At 34.3% G+C, this 17,414-nt stretch overlaps 2 protein-coding genes across 2 annotated transcripts; both read left to right on the top strand.

Moving 5' to 3' along the window:
- The first annotated feature begins 5,970 nt into the window (after nt 1-5,970).
- On the top strand, nt 5,971-12,251 carry LOC137835364 (uncharacterized). The gene is made up of 3 exons (XM_068643837.1): nt 5,971-6,174; nt 6,396-6,450; nt 11,925-12,251. The coding sequence occupies exons 1-3, from the start codon at nt 6,090-6,092 to the stop codon at nt 12,085-12,087; spliced, it is 303 nt and encodes a 100-aa protein (XP_068499938.1). The 5' UTR covers nt 5,971-6,089; the 3' UTR covers nt 12,088-12,251.
- Nucleotides 12,252-14,042: 1,791 nt separating this feature from the next.
- Nucleotides 14,043-15,841, top strand: LOC137834470 (B3 domain-containing transcription repressor VAL1-like). The gene is made up of 3 exons (XM_068642512.1): nt 14,043-14,303; nt 15,307-15,388; nt 15,510-15,841. Exons 1-3 carry the CDS (start codon nt 14,095-14,097, stop codon nt 15,609-15,611), a joined length of 393 nt encoding a protein of 130 aa, XP_068498613.1. The 5' UTR covers nt 14,043-14,094; the 3' UTR covers nt 15,612-15,841.
- Nucleotides 15,842-17,414: the final 1,573 nt, after the last annotated feature.

Genomic DNA, 17,414 nt, shown 5'->3' with positions numbered 1-17,414 from the left:
AGATAGTTGGGAATGATCGACCTCTGGGAAGGCACACTTGAGTTGCTCGAGAGAGAAGTCAAAACCCTCAGCGAAGGTGTCGGCCGCCTCTTCCCATAGCTTGGCCTTCTCGGCCTCGAACCCAGCCTTGTCGGTCTCAAGCACAACCTTCTCGGTGGTCAGGGTGGCAATGGCCAACTCGGCTTCTTTAAGCTTCTGATCGCTCGCGGCGAGAGCCTCCGCCAAATTTGCATTCTGTTGGCGCATATAGACGTTCTCAGCCTCGAGTTGGATGGCCTTACCAGTGGTCTCCAGCAGCTCGGAATCAAGGGCGACAACAACATCCCCCATCAGCATCTCAGTTTTTATGGTCTCTTGGACTTGTTGGACACGCGCCAATTTGGTTTCCTCCAGCATGTCTTTCAGCATGCCATTGGTGTCTTGCAAAGCCTCATAATCACTTTGCAGTGACTCCTGTTGGCCAAACAGCTCCTTTACCTCGCCCTCTAGCTTTTCGAGGCGGCGATGTTGCGTGGAGAATTCCAAAGAAGGCACCATCTGGCGGGCCAGATGGAGGCCCACCTCGCTGGAGCTCCACTTGACCAGCTCTTGATTCTGGAGCAGTTGTTTGGTCAGGCGGAGAACCTTGGGGAGCCCCTCGGAGTTGGGGCCCATTGCTTGGAAGGAACTCTTGGCGCGGTGATGGCAGGGGGCGAGGTGTTCCCTCCGAGCGCGCGACCCCGCTCCCAACTGCTTGAGTCGGTGGGGGTGACTTTGCTGGGGGTGGGAAGGAAAGGGGGGCTGGTGATGGAGGGCGCTTAGGGGAGGCCTGTGCATGAGGGATCGGGTTGACATCACCCTCAGGGCCCTCGGTTTCCCTCCCTTTTCGTTGGACCAAGGGGGATCCAGAGCTCTCCTCTTCAACAGTTATAACAGTGGTGGGGGCCTTCACCAACCGTTTTCTCTTCTTGTCACCCTTGATCTCACGCCCTTCAGCTGGCGCGACCGAGATGGGGGAAGCGCGAATAGGTTCGACGATCGCCTCCCCTTCAGAAGGTGCCTCAGCAGCCCGTCGACTCCTGGCTAGAGCAAGCAACCTTTGCCGCCTTTCCTTATCAGAAGTCATATCTGCATCAATACGACATAATAAAGGGTTAGCATACCAAGGCTCAAGAAAGCAATCGAAGCACAGAAAGGTAGTTAGCAAATGCATGCATGAGGGGCATGTTGGGAAAGAGCGAAGTTGAAGAGGGGCAAGTAGAAGAGGAAAAGAGGAGACAAACCGATGTATTTTTCGAGCTTTTCAGCATCGAACTCGTGCTTAATAAGGGTGGAAGAACCAAATTTGGCGCCCAAGCTTGAGAGGAGGCCGCACAGCTCGCGCTCGTATGGGGCCATGGTCTCCAAGCCTCGGGGTTTCCTAAACTCCACTTTAGGGACCCAGTAGAGAGGAAAGCCCTCGAGAAGGGCGGGGCTGTGTCTGTTGGAGGTGATCATGTAGAATCTTCCTTTCCAATCCTTGAAGGACTGCTGGTACAAACCCAAGATCACCCTCCCTGTCACTCCATTTAAGCTGACCCACGACCCATCACCCGGGTTCTTAGCCTCGAAGAAGTAGAGGAAGACGTCGGTCGATGGAGGGTGCCCAAAATGGTTGCATAAGATTTCAAACGCCCGGATGAAGCCCCAAGCATTCGGATGGAGTTGGCAAGGGGCGACGTTTAGCTCAGTAAGGAGTTCCTTCACGAAGAAGGTGAAGGGAAGGCGGAGGCGCAGCCTCTTAAAGGTTACTAAGTAGATGAAAGTAAAGGGCACCCCGTTGGTGGCCCTGTCATCTACGCAAATGGGCATGCCTTGGGGGGGATGCGCACGCCCAGGTTTCGGTCGTCCTCCCTGTCGATGGCGCATAAAGGCTCATCTGCAGCACCCTTCAGCAAGGTGGCGAGGTGATCGGCTGGGAGTTGGTTGGATGTTTCGGCGAGTAGGTGGAGGGGAGCCCACTTGTACGCTTGCGCGTAGCCTTGTGGAGGGAGCGTCGCCCTGGGTTGCGTACTCGCCGAGGGAGTTGCGCTCGTCGAGGGCGATGAAGGTGCACTGGCGGAAGGCTGTGCACCAGAAGATGAGGCAAGACGCACGGTGGTTTTTGTGCGAGCCATTGTCCGTAACTACAATGGAGAAGGAAAAATGTGAGGAATCAATAAAAAACTAGAAAAAGACGAAGGGAGCAAATGCTATGGTTCGAAGGGGTAGAGAAATGACGGCGATGAAGAGGAAGTAGAAGCGGAACATAGAAAAACCAGAAGGGGTCTCGGTACAGTGTAGAAGAGGAAAAAGTGACCCATGATGCATGCACGATGCGGTTTTTGAGCAATGCAATCGGTAGAAAATATTCAAATACGCCATATATGAAGAAAGGGAGTACCTTTTTGTGATCGCGAACGATTTCTGGAAGCCTGGGAATGGAGAAGATGAATCGCAGAAGGAGGGTTCGAGAGTTGCAGAGAAACGTGTTGGGGAAGATAATGAAACAGTAGAGGCGTGTAAGTTTTTGAATAAGGGAACTGCAAACGACGTTTCACGTTAGCCATTGATGCGCACACGTGTCGCAAGATTAGGGAAGGAAAGCGTAACGTCACTTAAAGCACAACACGTGATGTGGCACGTGACATGGCGTCACTTGCCACGTGGCCACCGAGAACGAGCACTTAGTCTCTTTGCTGAGAACAGGTGCGCAGCTCGAGACTGGGGGGCATGTGATCCGGTCGGTCATCGGTCTAGGGTGACGTCAACGACTGATGGCCACGTGGGCCGTTCTTAGTGGGCCATGTGGGCCGAGGAAGCTGATGTGCCTTGAAGAGGGTCACCTGGAGGGTGATCGATGATCAGGCGGAGATCGGTGATCAGAGGGCGATCGGTCGTCGTATCACACGCAGTTAAGCTAGGAACGAGAAGGGATTCCCGGCAAGAGCGTTGCATACGAGTCTTGTGTGGCAGAGTATCAGAGATCAGAGAGGTTAGGCGCTTTGCAGTACCATGCATGAGAGTGGTCTAAGGGAGCTAGCAGTCGGTCGGTGATTGGTGCTCTCTTAGCCCATAACGTGCATGGGGCAAAACGGGGGTGATCGTTCACGCGTTAGGTGATGCTTGGTATGCGCGCTTGTCCAAGTCGCACCTGGTACTCACGCTGAGGCTGCCTGAGACACCCAATGAATGAAACACGCTAAGTTACTTCGTACACGAATAACTTGGGCGCGCGGCAGGGTATATAAAGGCATTCCACGCTCATTGCGAGGGTACGTTTTCATACTGACAAGTGAGTATTTTTCGCACAGAGAGGAGAGAAAGAATCACAGAGTGCACGAGTCTCACTGAGATTCAGAGTACATGATTCTTTGGTGGTCTTGTTTGACTGACTTGAGCGTCGGAGTGCAATCGGTCACTAGAGGCGCCGTTTGTAGTGTTTTCGCAGGTTCACTCGGACTAATTGGAACGTATTTGCAGAAGACGGATTTTGACGTGGCGAGACCTTCAACGATCAAGTCACCTGCAAGATCACAATCTAATAACTCATTTTAATCTATATAAATGTAATTGAGTTCAGATAAATTTAACATCACGGTTCAAATTTTTTTATTCTAAACATGCATCTAGTGTAAAATTTAGGATTAATTTTAAGAATCGTGGAATCATGTAAGAAAAAATTGAACACAAAAGTTGTATGCATAGATAATTTTATTTTTTTTAATAATAAAGGGTATCAAATGAAGCAAATATTAAAAATGATATGAATAAATTAGATCTTTGACGGATAAAAATCAAATTAAAACCAACCAATGATATGAAAGATTGCTTTTGTAAATTTGTATAATTGATATTGGGAAAGAGTGTGCTCGTATTATGGATTAACATTGAATATTTATAAAGTATTAAATTTGAAAAACCTACATTTAAAAATAAATATAGAATAATATTATGTTATCTATACCTATATATAAAGGGATTCCCTATTTAACTGCTCTCAATTTTTTTCCTATTTTATCCTTGATTAATATTTGGTTTTATTTCATTATTTTTGTTATTGCGTCATTTTCTACTTTTTAAAAATATTTGAAATAAATTATCGGTTTTGAATTGAAAGATATGATTTATTTTAAAATTATGAGAGAGAAACAAATATTAGTAGTGACCAAAGTAGTGGCAACAATTTTGAAATGTAACATCTTCTTTTTAACTTCTTTCATAAATATTTTAACTCTCCACTCATTTGGTTAACCTCCACGATTCCCCTTTAACTGTTAACTCCTTATTTTAAGTCCTTTAATAGTACTCCCCTTTAACTCCTTATTTTAAGTCACTAACACTCAACCTTCTCAGAAGAAATTATTACTTTTACTTTTGGAGAATAAGAAGAAGGCGAAAGAAAGAAAAATGTTCTTCTATATGTTCCTTCTTTTTGTTAGTATGTTTCCTCTTAACGGAGAGTCACGAAGACGAAGAATGGTTCCGATGGAGTTATTGGAAAAAAGGCTTAACATATGCAATTCAGAGGTACCATCACTGAGTCAGACACCTAATTGGAAGGGAGACAGGCGCAACTCCGTGACTCGATCATTGGTGCACGCTACTCCATTCCAATCGGTGCACGCTATTGCCGCTTACTAATGCCATAACAACTACCCTTTTTATTTTTTTTTCTTTTATAATAATTTATTATTTACATCTTTGTCTCCTCTTCCCCTTTTTTTTTTTCCGGTTGGTTCTTCTATAATAATGTTCTTCTATAATAATTTATTATTTACGTTTCTCTCTTCTTTTCCTTTTCTATCTTTTTTTCTTTCTGTTGGTTCTTCTATAATAATTTATTATTTAGTCTTTCTCTCCTCTTCCCTTTTTATCTTTCTTTTTTTTTCGTTCTTTTATAATAATTTATTATTTACGTCTCTCTCTCCTTTTCCGTAACTATACCAACCTTTTTTTAAAAATACCATTATCTTTGAGTTGATTTGAGTTCTAATAGGATCATTATTTTTTAAATTGTTTTTGTTCAATATTTCTGTAATATAAAATTGTGTATATTTAATTGTTGTGTAATAATAGAAACGGTTAGTAGATTTTAATTTTTTTAAAACAAAAAGAATTTAACAAAATAAAATAAAATCAATAGATACAAGTTTATTATTTGTTTTTTTATTTTTTTTATTCGCTGTTAGTTTGGGATTTTATAGAAAAAGGGTGCTGATTATTAAGGTAGTGTTAAAAAGGATGTTGATTATTAATGTTTTAAAATAAATAATTAATATTATTTTGAAAAAAATAATTAATATTATTTTAAAAAAAATAATATATTTTGATGTCATAGATGAAAATCTTTTATTGTTAAAGATCCATTTTTTTAGTATCATTTGGATAAAATATTTTATTTGTTCTCACTTAATTTTAAAATTTTATTTTATTTGTTCTCATGACAGGAAAGTGGAGAGATTAGTGCCTTTTATTAGGGAAGAGTGGAGAGTGAGGGGTGAAATGTGGATTTATGGGATTACTCTTTTTTAGGCAAAAGAGTGATATATAAAAAAACTTTAAAAGAGAAATAATATAAAAACATATGTCTCCAAAAAGTGATATATAAGAGAACTGAGAGAGAAATAATATAAAAACATGTTAATGTCTTCAGAATCCTAATTTTGAGATTCTGAAACTGTATTGTTGTTCTTGCGTCTCCTTAATGCTTAAAAAACTTTAATATTGAGATTCTGAAATTGTGTATGGCTAATTTTCTTAATATTTTATCTTTTTTATTTATCTTATTTTAAATATATTTAATTAAAAATAAACATAAACATAAATAATAAAAAATTAACATAAATAATAATATATTATTTAATTTGATTAAATTTTATATTTAATTATATAAAAATAAAAGAATAAAAAATGCGGATAACAAATAAAATGGATCTAATAAATGAGATACTATTATATACTTTTTTATTTATTGATTATATAGATAACAAATATATTTTTTCAAAATTACCTTTTAACTCAATAGGAAACGTAGAACAAACCGCACTGCACTTTCTCTGCTCCGCCGTCGCCTCCTCTTCCCAGCAACCATGGCGAAAAATAGGAATAAGAAGAAGAGGGACGGCGTCGTTTCAATGGATACCACCGACGCATCCGTTTCGGAACAATCTCAAGGTACTTGCTTCACCCCCGTTCCTGTCCCCTTTTACTTTCTATGCTTTTGGTTGCAATAAGCAATGAAATTTGTCGAAATTTTAATTTTTTAATCTTTCTCTGGAACTTAAATCCTGTTTCACAAATATTATCACTTTTAAACCGTTTTTTTTTTGCTTTAATTTTAATTTTTGGTTTCTACTTTCTTGGTGTGGTTTAAATTGAGATTTGTTTACTTGCAGCAATGGATACATCAGAATCAGGAGTTCAAAACGCGGTTTCTGGTGCTACCAATATGTAAGTAACTACTTGCTGTGTTGGTGATGAGAGATAGATAGCGATTTTTACTTTACTGCCTTGTAGAGAGGTTAATAATTATCTGTTTTTTGGATTTATGTCTCTAGAGTAAGCAGAGGTAAATTAAGTAATCTTGATCATTGACGAAAAAAATCAGCTGTTAATATTAACACATTCATGATTTGTTATACATGTGAGCCTTAATGCTTGGTCATGGGTACCTGTGAATGTTGTCAGCATTTTTCCGAAATTATTGCCTAGGAGTACCGAACTCTGTAGAATAATGTGATGGATGTGTCCTTTTGGAGACTATTTGGACCTGCACTTTCACAATTATAATTCTATTTTAACTCAGACTCCTCTTTGACACTTAGAAATCTCTTTGACACAGCTTAAACATGAGTAAGGAAAGTAAGTTGACACTTATTCTTGGCTGAAACGCTTCCTAGACAATACTATACTATGAAAGTAGTAAAGAAATTAAAAGGAAACAATATATGTTATAAATAATGCATGACTCATTTTTTTAAGTTTGTTTGTATAAAACTTAAGTAGTTGTTTTAACTATTAAGATACATGTTTCTTATTTACAATTCCATTCCAAAAGATGTTATCAAGGGAATGTAACAAAGTTCTTTTTTATGGTATGAATTTTATAAATCTTAATTCTGAATTGAGATTTTTGTCTCATTGATTATATATATTAGCAGTATTGCCTTATCCTATATTGTTGGATTATAGTGATGTCCTGGTGTCTGTGATAGTGTCATGTCCGATGTCTGCCTCATAGATTTTTGCAATTGAGTCCTGGCATAACATTTGTTTGGTGCAACATTAGTCTATGAATACTGCCCTTCCTTTAGGCCTTTATTCTCACTCACTCAAATGCATGGTTCTAGATTGTGGTTACTGGGAATATCATAGTAGCAGTTTGCAATTCTAGTTGCGGTGTGGTCAAGTATTTTAACTTCTCGGCCAACGTACCAATTGAAGTAGTATATTGATAAATCAAGTCTTATTGATAGGGATTTGCACTAGTCGGAAAAATTTATATATTTACTAATTAAGACTTAAAATGTTTAAGTCAATATCGAGGCATAGAGAATAACTACTATCCTATAATTGAAACAACAAATCGAATAAGATTTTTATAGTTTTTCTAAAAGATTTGCAAGCTTATAAAAATTGATTAAAATGATATAAAGATTTCACTTGGGTTGGATTTCATTAACTTGACACAATAGTTTCCAAACTTTCATTATAATTTCCAAGATAACTCTTCCATTCACATTGTAGTTTACCAACCCTAGTTCCTTAATCTAGAAATTTTATTCTTAGTTATTTTCACACGCAATTTGCATAAAAGTAAGTGTTGTGTTATTAGAATGGCCAAGACATCAAATAGTACGTCTAATATGAAATCCCTTGATTGTTCAACCCTAGGTCTACAACTTCTAAAATGTTTTCCAATGCAATGAATCTTAACAAAGCATAGATGATTAAACCATACACATGAAGCATAAAGGAAGAACAAAAGAGTTGTAAAAGAATAATATATTTCAATATAAAAGAAACTAAATGGAGTCAAGACTTATTAATCCAACCCCAATGAATGGGATATTAGCTACTGCCAGACATTTTTGGAGCACAAAAATAAGCAAGAAATTGTGAAGCTTGAAGATGGAAGTCTCCCCAAGCTCTTTTCACGTTAGAGCATGTAATCAATTTGTTTTTATCTAATGCAAAAGTTGTCCTCTTCATAGCCTAATCTTCTTTTTTATTTTCAATCCATAAAGTGAGAATTTTTGGTCAGTGAAATGACGACTCACTGAGTGAAAATGACATGACAAATTATGTACTTACGAGGTTTCTTGCTCAACATCCTATCCCGTCACTGTGCATCTCCAACTGGTTGCTTTTTGTTTCTTCGTGTGCCACTTGTAGCAAGTGATGCGCATGCTGAGCTAGTATCCTCAGTAGTAAGTTCCTTTACTATTGCTCCAAACTTAATTCTCTACAAATAAAACATGGAAAAGTTAGTGGTATCCCTTCCAATTGTAATCCTAAGTGACATGACTGTATCGTCTTTCTAATTCACAAAAATGAGGAATATTCATTACTTAAATGTATATAAGAGGTCAATAAGGTATGATAATTGAAGTAATCATCACACTATCAATATACCTCACAAACACTGATGTCTTTGTAACACCAGTTTTGTAATGCAGCTGGTCAACTGGAAATTGGGATCTTCCTCACCCATCTTCGTACTCTATAATTGTGTTCAACCATGGACAGTATGTTAGTACTGTTTATACTATCTAGTATGAAGCCAGTACAGCTTCTGTACTGGACTTGGTTAATAAATAAAGTCTTGATGGTAAAAAAGTTTTGTTTTGTGTGGACAAAGCAAACCATCATCTTCTTAAATTTCAGTGTTCCTTTGGCACTTATTATTAGTAGTGATTGTTTCAATTTCTTGGAGAATTACTGTTTAAAAGCATCCACTTGGTGGACTGTAAGGTGACATTGTTTAATATTATGTATTACAATTTATAGATGGAATGATGGATAGCTCTGGAATGGTTTTGAAACTAATTTTTGAAAACTGGAAAATTTAATCATCCTTGGAGTTGGAATATGGAATTTGGAAAGATACAAATATCAAATCTGATCTATCTAGCCCACAATAAATGCAATCAAGTTACTTAGCCAGAGAGGTGTCTGTTTGTTTCTAAGGTTGACAGTGTTTACTATGTTAAGTGGGTTAGGTTGAAATTTTATCTACTACCACTTGTTATTTGAGTTGATTATCACTACAAGAAAAGCTTAGTTTTGTGTGTTAAATCAGTAATACTAGACAATTAGATATGAAAAATTTCAGAATATCAGAAGGGAATCATTGGATATTTATAAAATGAAAAGGTAATAAAATGAAAATATCAATGTTTGTTCTCTCCACTTAGGGAGAGAAAGCTGAGAGGAGAATTTTATGGTCTTGGTAATTCCTTCTTGTTTTCCCTCTTATTCATTTTTACAATCACAGCACATTGGACCTTTAAATTTCGTTTTCTGTAAAATTGACTGGGTATACTTAATTTTAGAGAGTTTGTGGACAAAGATAGGCTGGGCATGTGAGGGTGTAAGTGTAATAGTTGTCAGCTCTGAAGGATCATTGTCCATTTTCTTTCTGAACGTGATAGGTAGGTTTTGGTGTATCTTCTCATGTGAAGCAGTGCATACAATGCAGTTCCTTGCATTTAACATTTATCTGTAAGGTATTAAACACAAGGTGTTTGTGTTTTTCTCTTCGTCTTTAAGAGAGGTATATAAGGCAACATGTGCTGCTTCCCCCTTTAGTTTATTATAGTTCCAAGTATATGTATATGCATATGTATATGTATGTATGTGTGTGTGCTCGTGCGTGTGTGGCTGATGTCTGATACCCTAATATCTTGTGAATTGTTAGTACATAGCAGAACACATCTGGTTTTGCCATTTGTAAATTACTTTTGTAATGGTATTCTATTAGAAAATAAATCATATGTGGTTAGTGATTTCAATGCTCTGGTTAATGTAACGTTGAAATAATAAGTTATCTCTATAGGGGTTGAATGAAGCATAAAATCTTTTTGCCAAAGCTTTAGAAAAAAAAAACTTTAACTAGATGGTCCAGAGGGGTGATCGTCCAGTTGATTAAAATGTTTGGGTTAAACAAATTTCGCATAGAGGTTAAGCCAAAAATTGGATAGTCTGCTTGTATAATTGAAAAGTAATCGTAAACTTGTTTATACTAGTTCAATCAAATTGAATTACGTCTAATTTCCTTTTGAGTAACTTTTAAATGGTTTCATTCTAATCAACTTATTACAACAAGTATTCTAACTGTTACTTCTAGTTCATGAGTTCGCCAAGTCACTCCTCTCGGCTAACTTTCTGAATTTCTTTCTTTGATTAAAAACTCGAGAGTATTTTTTTCAAACAAAGTCACTCTCGAGTTTCATGAGTATTCTTTTTGTCACTCTTGACTTACAAAAAAGAATTTGATGAAAACCAGACCAACTTAGAAGAGAGGATTTACAAATAAGACTACTCCTAAAAAGAGACTAACTTCACTAAGTGAATAATTTACAAGTAAAAGCTCTTTCTTAAACTAGAAGATCTAGGTAGACAGTCTAGTGTTCACCCATTTAACTCAATTATCATGAATTAGACATGATTCTTTTGTATTTTTTGGTAATATTGTAGTGGTCCTTGCATGAGCTTGAGCATCTCCTTGTATAGTTGTCTTTGAGATGACCGTTGGAGCTTGCATTGCATGTGTTTCTTCTGAAGGTTTTGAGCTTTCTGTACATTAGGTGGGCATGTGTTCGACCATTTTCATGTTCTTCCAGAAAGTCAGTTGCATAGTGGAGCATGTAAGTTTTGAGACACGAGATAACATGCTTCTGTGTGTGCAAGGTTGTACCAAGTCATTTGTTAACATAGAACATGCTCCTTCTGTCAAAATCAACCTTGAAAATAGGATGGTCAACCTGTATTGTTTATAGACAGTCTACCAACACGTAGAGCTTCTAGTCTTGATAAACACGTCTTGTGCTACAAGGCTTGTCTATATATAGAAGCTTCCTATGAGCTCTTAGATTGTAGATGGCTTGACTTATATGACCTAATAGATATTTGAATGTGACTTGCTTTGTTCAGCTTAACTCTGCAGTTTCTATTCATGATAATTCCTCATTGCAGACCTTAGTACTTCAAAACTTAATTATGTTTGTCAACATCAAAACTTTAATAGTAGGGATTGTCTTAATATGCAAGAGATTATATTTATTAGATTGTTTGGCTCCAATGAACACAAAGTAAGTTCTATTCTTCATGCCAGTTTGCTGAGTTGATGGATTGTCTATGTTGTTGAACAAAACATGACAGATATTTTCTGAGAGTATTGCTTGATATCTAAAAAGACAGTGGTAAAGAAGAATGTAATAGATTTTATTAATTGCTTTCAAGTACTAAAAATATGCAATTATTTGCGTTTTTACTAATAAAAGCACCTGTTAACATTATTTCTCCTTAACCAGTATCATCAAAAGACTTATTACATTGTTACTCCTTAACCAGTGTCATAAAAGCACTAATCAACATTGTTTTTACCTTCGAGTATAAATTCTACTTTTGTTTCCTTAACCATTGTCACTAAAACACTTATTAACATTGTTTTTCCTTTGATACTTTTTGCTCTGTTTGCCCTTTTGTTTTGACACGGGCCATGTTTAAGTTACCTATGTCCTCAAGTATGGGCAGAGGTCTTATGCCGACTAAAGAGTTTCATCCCTTTAACTTTGTGACACCTCAAATATGGATTACCTGCTTCATGTTTTCCATATATTTGCAAAAGGATATGATGTGGCAGCTATTTTAATATTTTCTTCTTCTAAACAGCTTTTAACTGTTGATCTCTTATAAAACAGGAAGATGAAGCAGAAAGGAAGAATTATGAAGAGATCAAAAAATGTCCGAAAGATGAAAGCAATAGCCAAAGCTGTATCCTCTAACGAGAAGTCCATTGAGAAGGTGTCGAAGAATGAAAACAAAAGAAGTAGAGTTAAATCTGCAAAATCACTTTATGAATAAACTCTCAAGTGCCTCATATCATCACTTTTGGAAAAGTTTGATATATCTTGCAAGATATATATGCCTTTTATAATTTTAATCTAGCTAGATATAATTAATTACTAATGATGAGTTCTCTTTAAGAATGGTAATTATGATTTATGATTTTATGTACTTTCATTCTATTTTCTCGTTGTTAAGGTAAAATGATAGCCCTGTTTTACCTAGGCAATTGCTTCCTCCACCATATCACCGCAACCGATTCCAGCGGAAAAGGTGAAAATGTCCTTAAAAAAATAGGTGCATATAAAAATACCTTCTGCACTTCCTTTTACTAAATGTGTTCTGGATTTTTTTTTCTGGAATGAATTTTCTATATTACGGATTTTCTTATTCGGAATGGATTTTTCATTTTTGTTTTCGAATTTTCTTTTCCAAAACACAAGGATTTTTTTTTTTGGAATGTATTATTTTTAATTTTTGGATTTTTTTTTCGGAAATAGAAATTTAATTTTTGTTTCTGATTTTTATTTCCGAAACTCAATAATCACTGTCGGATTTTTATTTTCAGAATAAAGTGCATTTTTGGAAATTAAAAACCATTAAGCATGTGACTTCATTGATAGCCCAATAATCAATGTGGTGAAGCAAACCAGAATACATTATAGGCAAATTCATCCTATACCCAACCATTTTGAACCTCCCTACATATTCTTAAATTTCCAAAAATGCTCTTCACTTTAAAAATGAAAATCCAGAATTGAAAAAATACATTCTAGAGAAACAAATCCAGAATACATTATTGTGTTTTAGAAATTAAAATCTGAAATAGAATTTAAATGTAAATATTTCATTATGAAAATGTAATTTTGGAATGCCAAAAATTTATGCTGGAAAAAAAGTCTAGAAATATATTTCGAAAAGGCGATTTTGAATGTATTTTTATATGTATTTCCTTCTTATTTAAGAATATTTTTATCATTTCACATGAAAATAAAAATTAGTTGCAGGTTTAAATTTGATAAGGTGCAAGAAGTAATTGTCGACGTTATATGATTTTGAAATTTATTTTTAACTTGTCAATCACTTAAATTTAATATACAATGAAATTTATTATTCTTTTCTTATTTTTCTATTTGAAAAGTATATATGAAAAAAACTTGTAATATAAGTTAGTTCATAAATGATTTTGACTACAGCATTTCAAAGATTACATCTTAAGAGAATGAAAAGGTATAATTGAAATAGGATAAATAAAATATAGGTCCCTTGAAAAATATAAAAAAAAAATTGATAGAGAAAAATAAAGTACGTGTAAAAATACGCCATGTTCATTTGCGTTAACACATTGTTCATATATTTTATTATAGATGACTATAATTGATTATATAGATCTATTATTTAAAAATTTAAATGAATAAAACACAATAGTTTTGAATAAAAATGATTTCTCTTGTAACAATTTATTAATTAAATTTCTATCCCCTTTTTAAAAGAAATTCTTTGAATAAAGGATTTCTATTTTTCGTCTTATTTATCTCTTTTTTTTTTCTTTTGCCACTTGCCTACTTCCTGAACCTCTGTTTCTTTCGTTCTTTCCAAAGAAAGGGAAAATGATTATTTTATTAAATAATAAGTGTGACTTACTTTGGCATAGCTTAATTATGATAAATAAAGCGGTCTAATCTAAGTAAATTCTTCAAATTTAATTTACCTTGAATTTTAATAGTGCAATATTAGTTTTACTCATTAATATTATTTATTATTTATAATTTTATTATTATTATTATTATTATTATTATTTACTATTATTATTTATTATTATTTTTTTATTACGATTATATGATTATTAAAGTTATTAAAGTATATCTTTATTATAATATAATAATTTTAATCTGAAGTTGGGTAATATTGGGCTTGTCATTGAGAAGGGGTTATATACTGCATGGCTTGCTTGTCTTTCATTTTGGTCACTCTATATTGTTTTTCTCAGAATTCTCTGTCTTCTGTGTGTGGCTAAGAGCTTCGATGGCTTCTTCTTCCTCTTCTTCCTCCACTACTTCTTCTTCTGCTGCTGCTTCTTCTTCTTCTTCTGCTGCTGCTTCTTCTTCTTCTTCTTCTGCTTTTTCTCTTAACAACGAGTTCACCTGCATTCATTGCAAGTCCAAGTCAACAACCTTCCTTACCGGATGGCCGCTTGGCGATGGTACTGTAGCTCAGCTCTGCCACAGATGCGGGTACCTTCATTTTCTTTATTTATAACTATCTTTTCTTCTTCTTTTTTTCTTTCTCTTGTTTCTTCAATAGATGTACATTTTCTAATTGATTCCTTCATGGTTTTTATATGTTTACTAATCTTTATAAGTTCTTGATGGGTTTGTGAAATCGTGTTGCTGTTGGGTGTTATTCTATCACAAAAGTATTGCCTATTGCGTTCCCCTGTTGCCGTTTTCGCGTTTGCTTTTCAGTTTTTCTGTTTCTCCGTCGCCTATTTAGCAGGCTTTATTTTCTGTCAGTTTTATAACTTTTCAGACAATAAAAGTAGTTATTCTTCTCCCTACTTGTCTTTTTTTCTTTTGACCTGTTCTCCTAATGGTATTTTTATATATTTAATGCTCAATAAAACATATGAAAATTGAAAACTATGATATGTGTAGAAAAAAAATTCAATTGAATTACTAAACAGTGATGGTTGAGTTGTGACTGCAACAACTTTCTTTTATGACTAGTTATAGTGTTCAGATTATTGTAATACTATGGCACTAACAGGCCTTTTTAATAGATTAATACTTGACTGTTGTTCTGAGCTTGTCGTGAAAATACTATTCTGCTGGGTTCTATATATGCAGTGAAATTATTCTGTTAGAGTGCATGTCTAACTAGGGAGTATTGTGGTTGTTTACCAAACAATTTGATGAAACTTCACCCTTACAAGTAGATTTTTTTCTCGCAAGTTAAGTTTTTTGCCTAAACTATTGCAAGTTGTAGTTTCTAAACTTGTGTGGCTTTGAATGTCAGTATCAGCTCTTGATCATATATTTACATTGCCAAAGGTAAATTTATATGACAGTTTCTTGCATTCCGGTCACAAGGAACTTACACATATGTATGGTTTGCTTTATCCAAAGTATTTGTTTTATTTGACCCTTATACATTGTTAATTTCCCCATTTGAATAATTTAAGATTTGATTCATCTCCATAATTTCCTTCCATAACTGGTTTGAACCTTGAAAATGTAGCTCTCTTTATGAAAAAGGATCCTTTTGTGAGACATTTCACAAGAATACCGAGGGATGGTTAGAGTGTGCTATTTGCAAGAAGGTAAGTTTGGAACTTTTTCATTTTTATTTCTTGGCTAAAAGAGATTGCTATGCCTACAATCGATGGTGTCTTTATTTTCAATCTCTATATTGAAGTAAGAACTATTGATTTTGTTTTTCAGAGGTTGCATTGTGGATGCCTTGTGTCAAGGGCAGAAGTTCACTTTACTTTTTTTGGTAAGCTTTGTTGCAAGGATTGTGCAAAGAAGATGATTCGAGGATGAATATTGGCTTTCTGTGCCTGTATATACAGTATATGCTACATTGTCTATAAGCTCAAATCTATGATAGGATTTGCTTGAAATGTTTCAGTTCTCCATCATTGTGTTTTTCCTTTTTATAGTGAAAGGAAAATCAAACACAGAAAGAAAGTTTGGTAGATTGATAAAAGGAAAATCAAATATTTGTTTTCTGTTTGTTGTTGTGAATGACATCATTCCTCAGTAATTGCTTCAGCATCACACATGATTATGATATATTCTTTCTGATACATTAAAATTCCTATGATAATATATTTTATGATTGCTCCCTTTAAAGGTTAGGCTTCCCCATGAACCCAGATAACTGATAGATAATTTGTTTAATTTTATTTAAATTAAGAAATTAAAAAAATATTTAACCTTTTTATTTTGAAAAATTGGATCATAGAAGTTAGATTTGATTTGGGAGATTGATAACGAACAAGGAAGATGATTTTTCCTGTTTTTGAAAATAGTTTTTTTTTATTTTTTTATTTTATTTTATTTTATTTTTAAATTATAGTACTTGCACTCACATAACTACTAATCAATAAGCCTCTACTAAGCTAAATGATATTATAGACATTGTCTATTCAATCATAATGATTGGTTGTGGATTAAACAAATTTTAAAATTGTCTATAAGATGAAAAATAAGTTTAAATTCTGAAATTATTTCTTTTAATTAATTTTAATAAAGACTCGATAAGCCCACTATGTCTTGCATCCACAACTCAAAAGTAATACATTTGTCTTTCTTTAGGAGCAGAATTAATAATTATTTTATCATTTAAATTTATATGATATGGTTAATTTGTAAAGTTCTTAATTTAAACATTTTTTTGCTGAACAAACCATTTATTTATTTCAGCTACTCAATTGCGCTTTTCTAATTAAGAAAAACTACTCAATTATTAAAAAAACGATATTTTTTAGAAGTGTTCTACTGCTCTTTAATTTCTTAAGAAATGGCTCACAAAGCAATTTCTTTAATTTTAACGTTTATGTATTTTGATTTTTTAACTTTAACTTGTTTTCGCATTTAGAACACAATTTTATAATTTAAAAAATAACAAGAAAAAAATATCTTAATAAAAAACCCACAAAAGTCTCCACATATAGACCAATGACTTATCTCTGCTACGAATAATAGTTTTAATTTTATGCTCATAAAATGGCACGCAAATTACTTATCTCATTAATTTCTCTATTCATAAAAGAATTAACACGTGAATGAAAAGTAGTTTTTACTTCTATATATTCTTTCTAATAAAAATTGTATCGCTCGTTACTCTTGTAAATATATATGAATTACTTTACAATGAAATGAATTATTTAAATATATTAGAATTAAATTACTCACTTCAAATCCAGTCCAACAATGATCAGAAATATAAACTTGGATTAGCGTTGGTTGGGTGTTGATCTTTTTGTATCTTATTTCTATTTAAATATTTTAAACAATATCTAAGTTTTAGGCCAAAATATGATTTCAGAATTATATTAGATGCATAACTTTTTTTCTTCACCAAATAATAGTTTGATATATGTGAACTTCATTATAAAATATAAAATATGCACAACGTATATGGAACTTCGTTATGAGATATGTGTATATTATAGATTCATAATTAAGGATACAAATATATATCAAATTAATAAAAATTATTATTATTTTTTTTATATTTTATGAGGGACATCAATCATGTCACTACAAAAAAAAGTGTATATTGTGACGGTTATTTTCATATAAACTGACGTTTATAACCGCCACAATATACGCTTGTGG

This window comes from Phaseolus vulgaris, chromosome 5 (genome assembly GCF_000499845.2).
Source record: "Phaseolus vulgaris cultivar G19833 chromosome 5, P. vulgaris v2.0, whole genome shotgun sequence".
NCBI classification, from domain to species: Eukaryota; Viridiplantae; Streptophyta; class Magnoliopsida; order Fabales; family Fabaceae; genus Phaseolus; species Phaseolus vulgaris.
The sequence above is the reverse complement of the archived record's forward strand: the minus strand, read 5'-3'. Positions and strand labels throughout refer to the sequence as shown.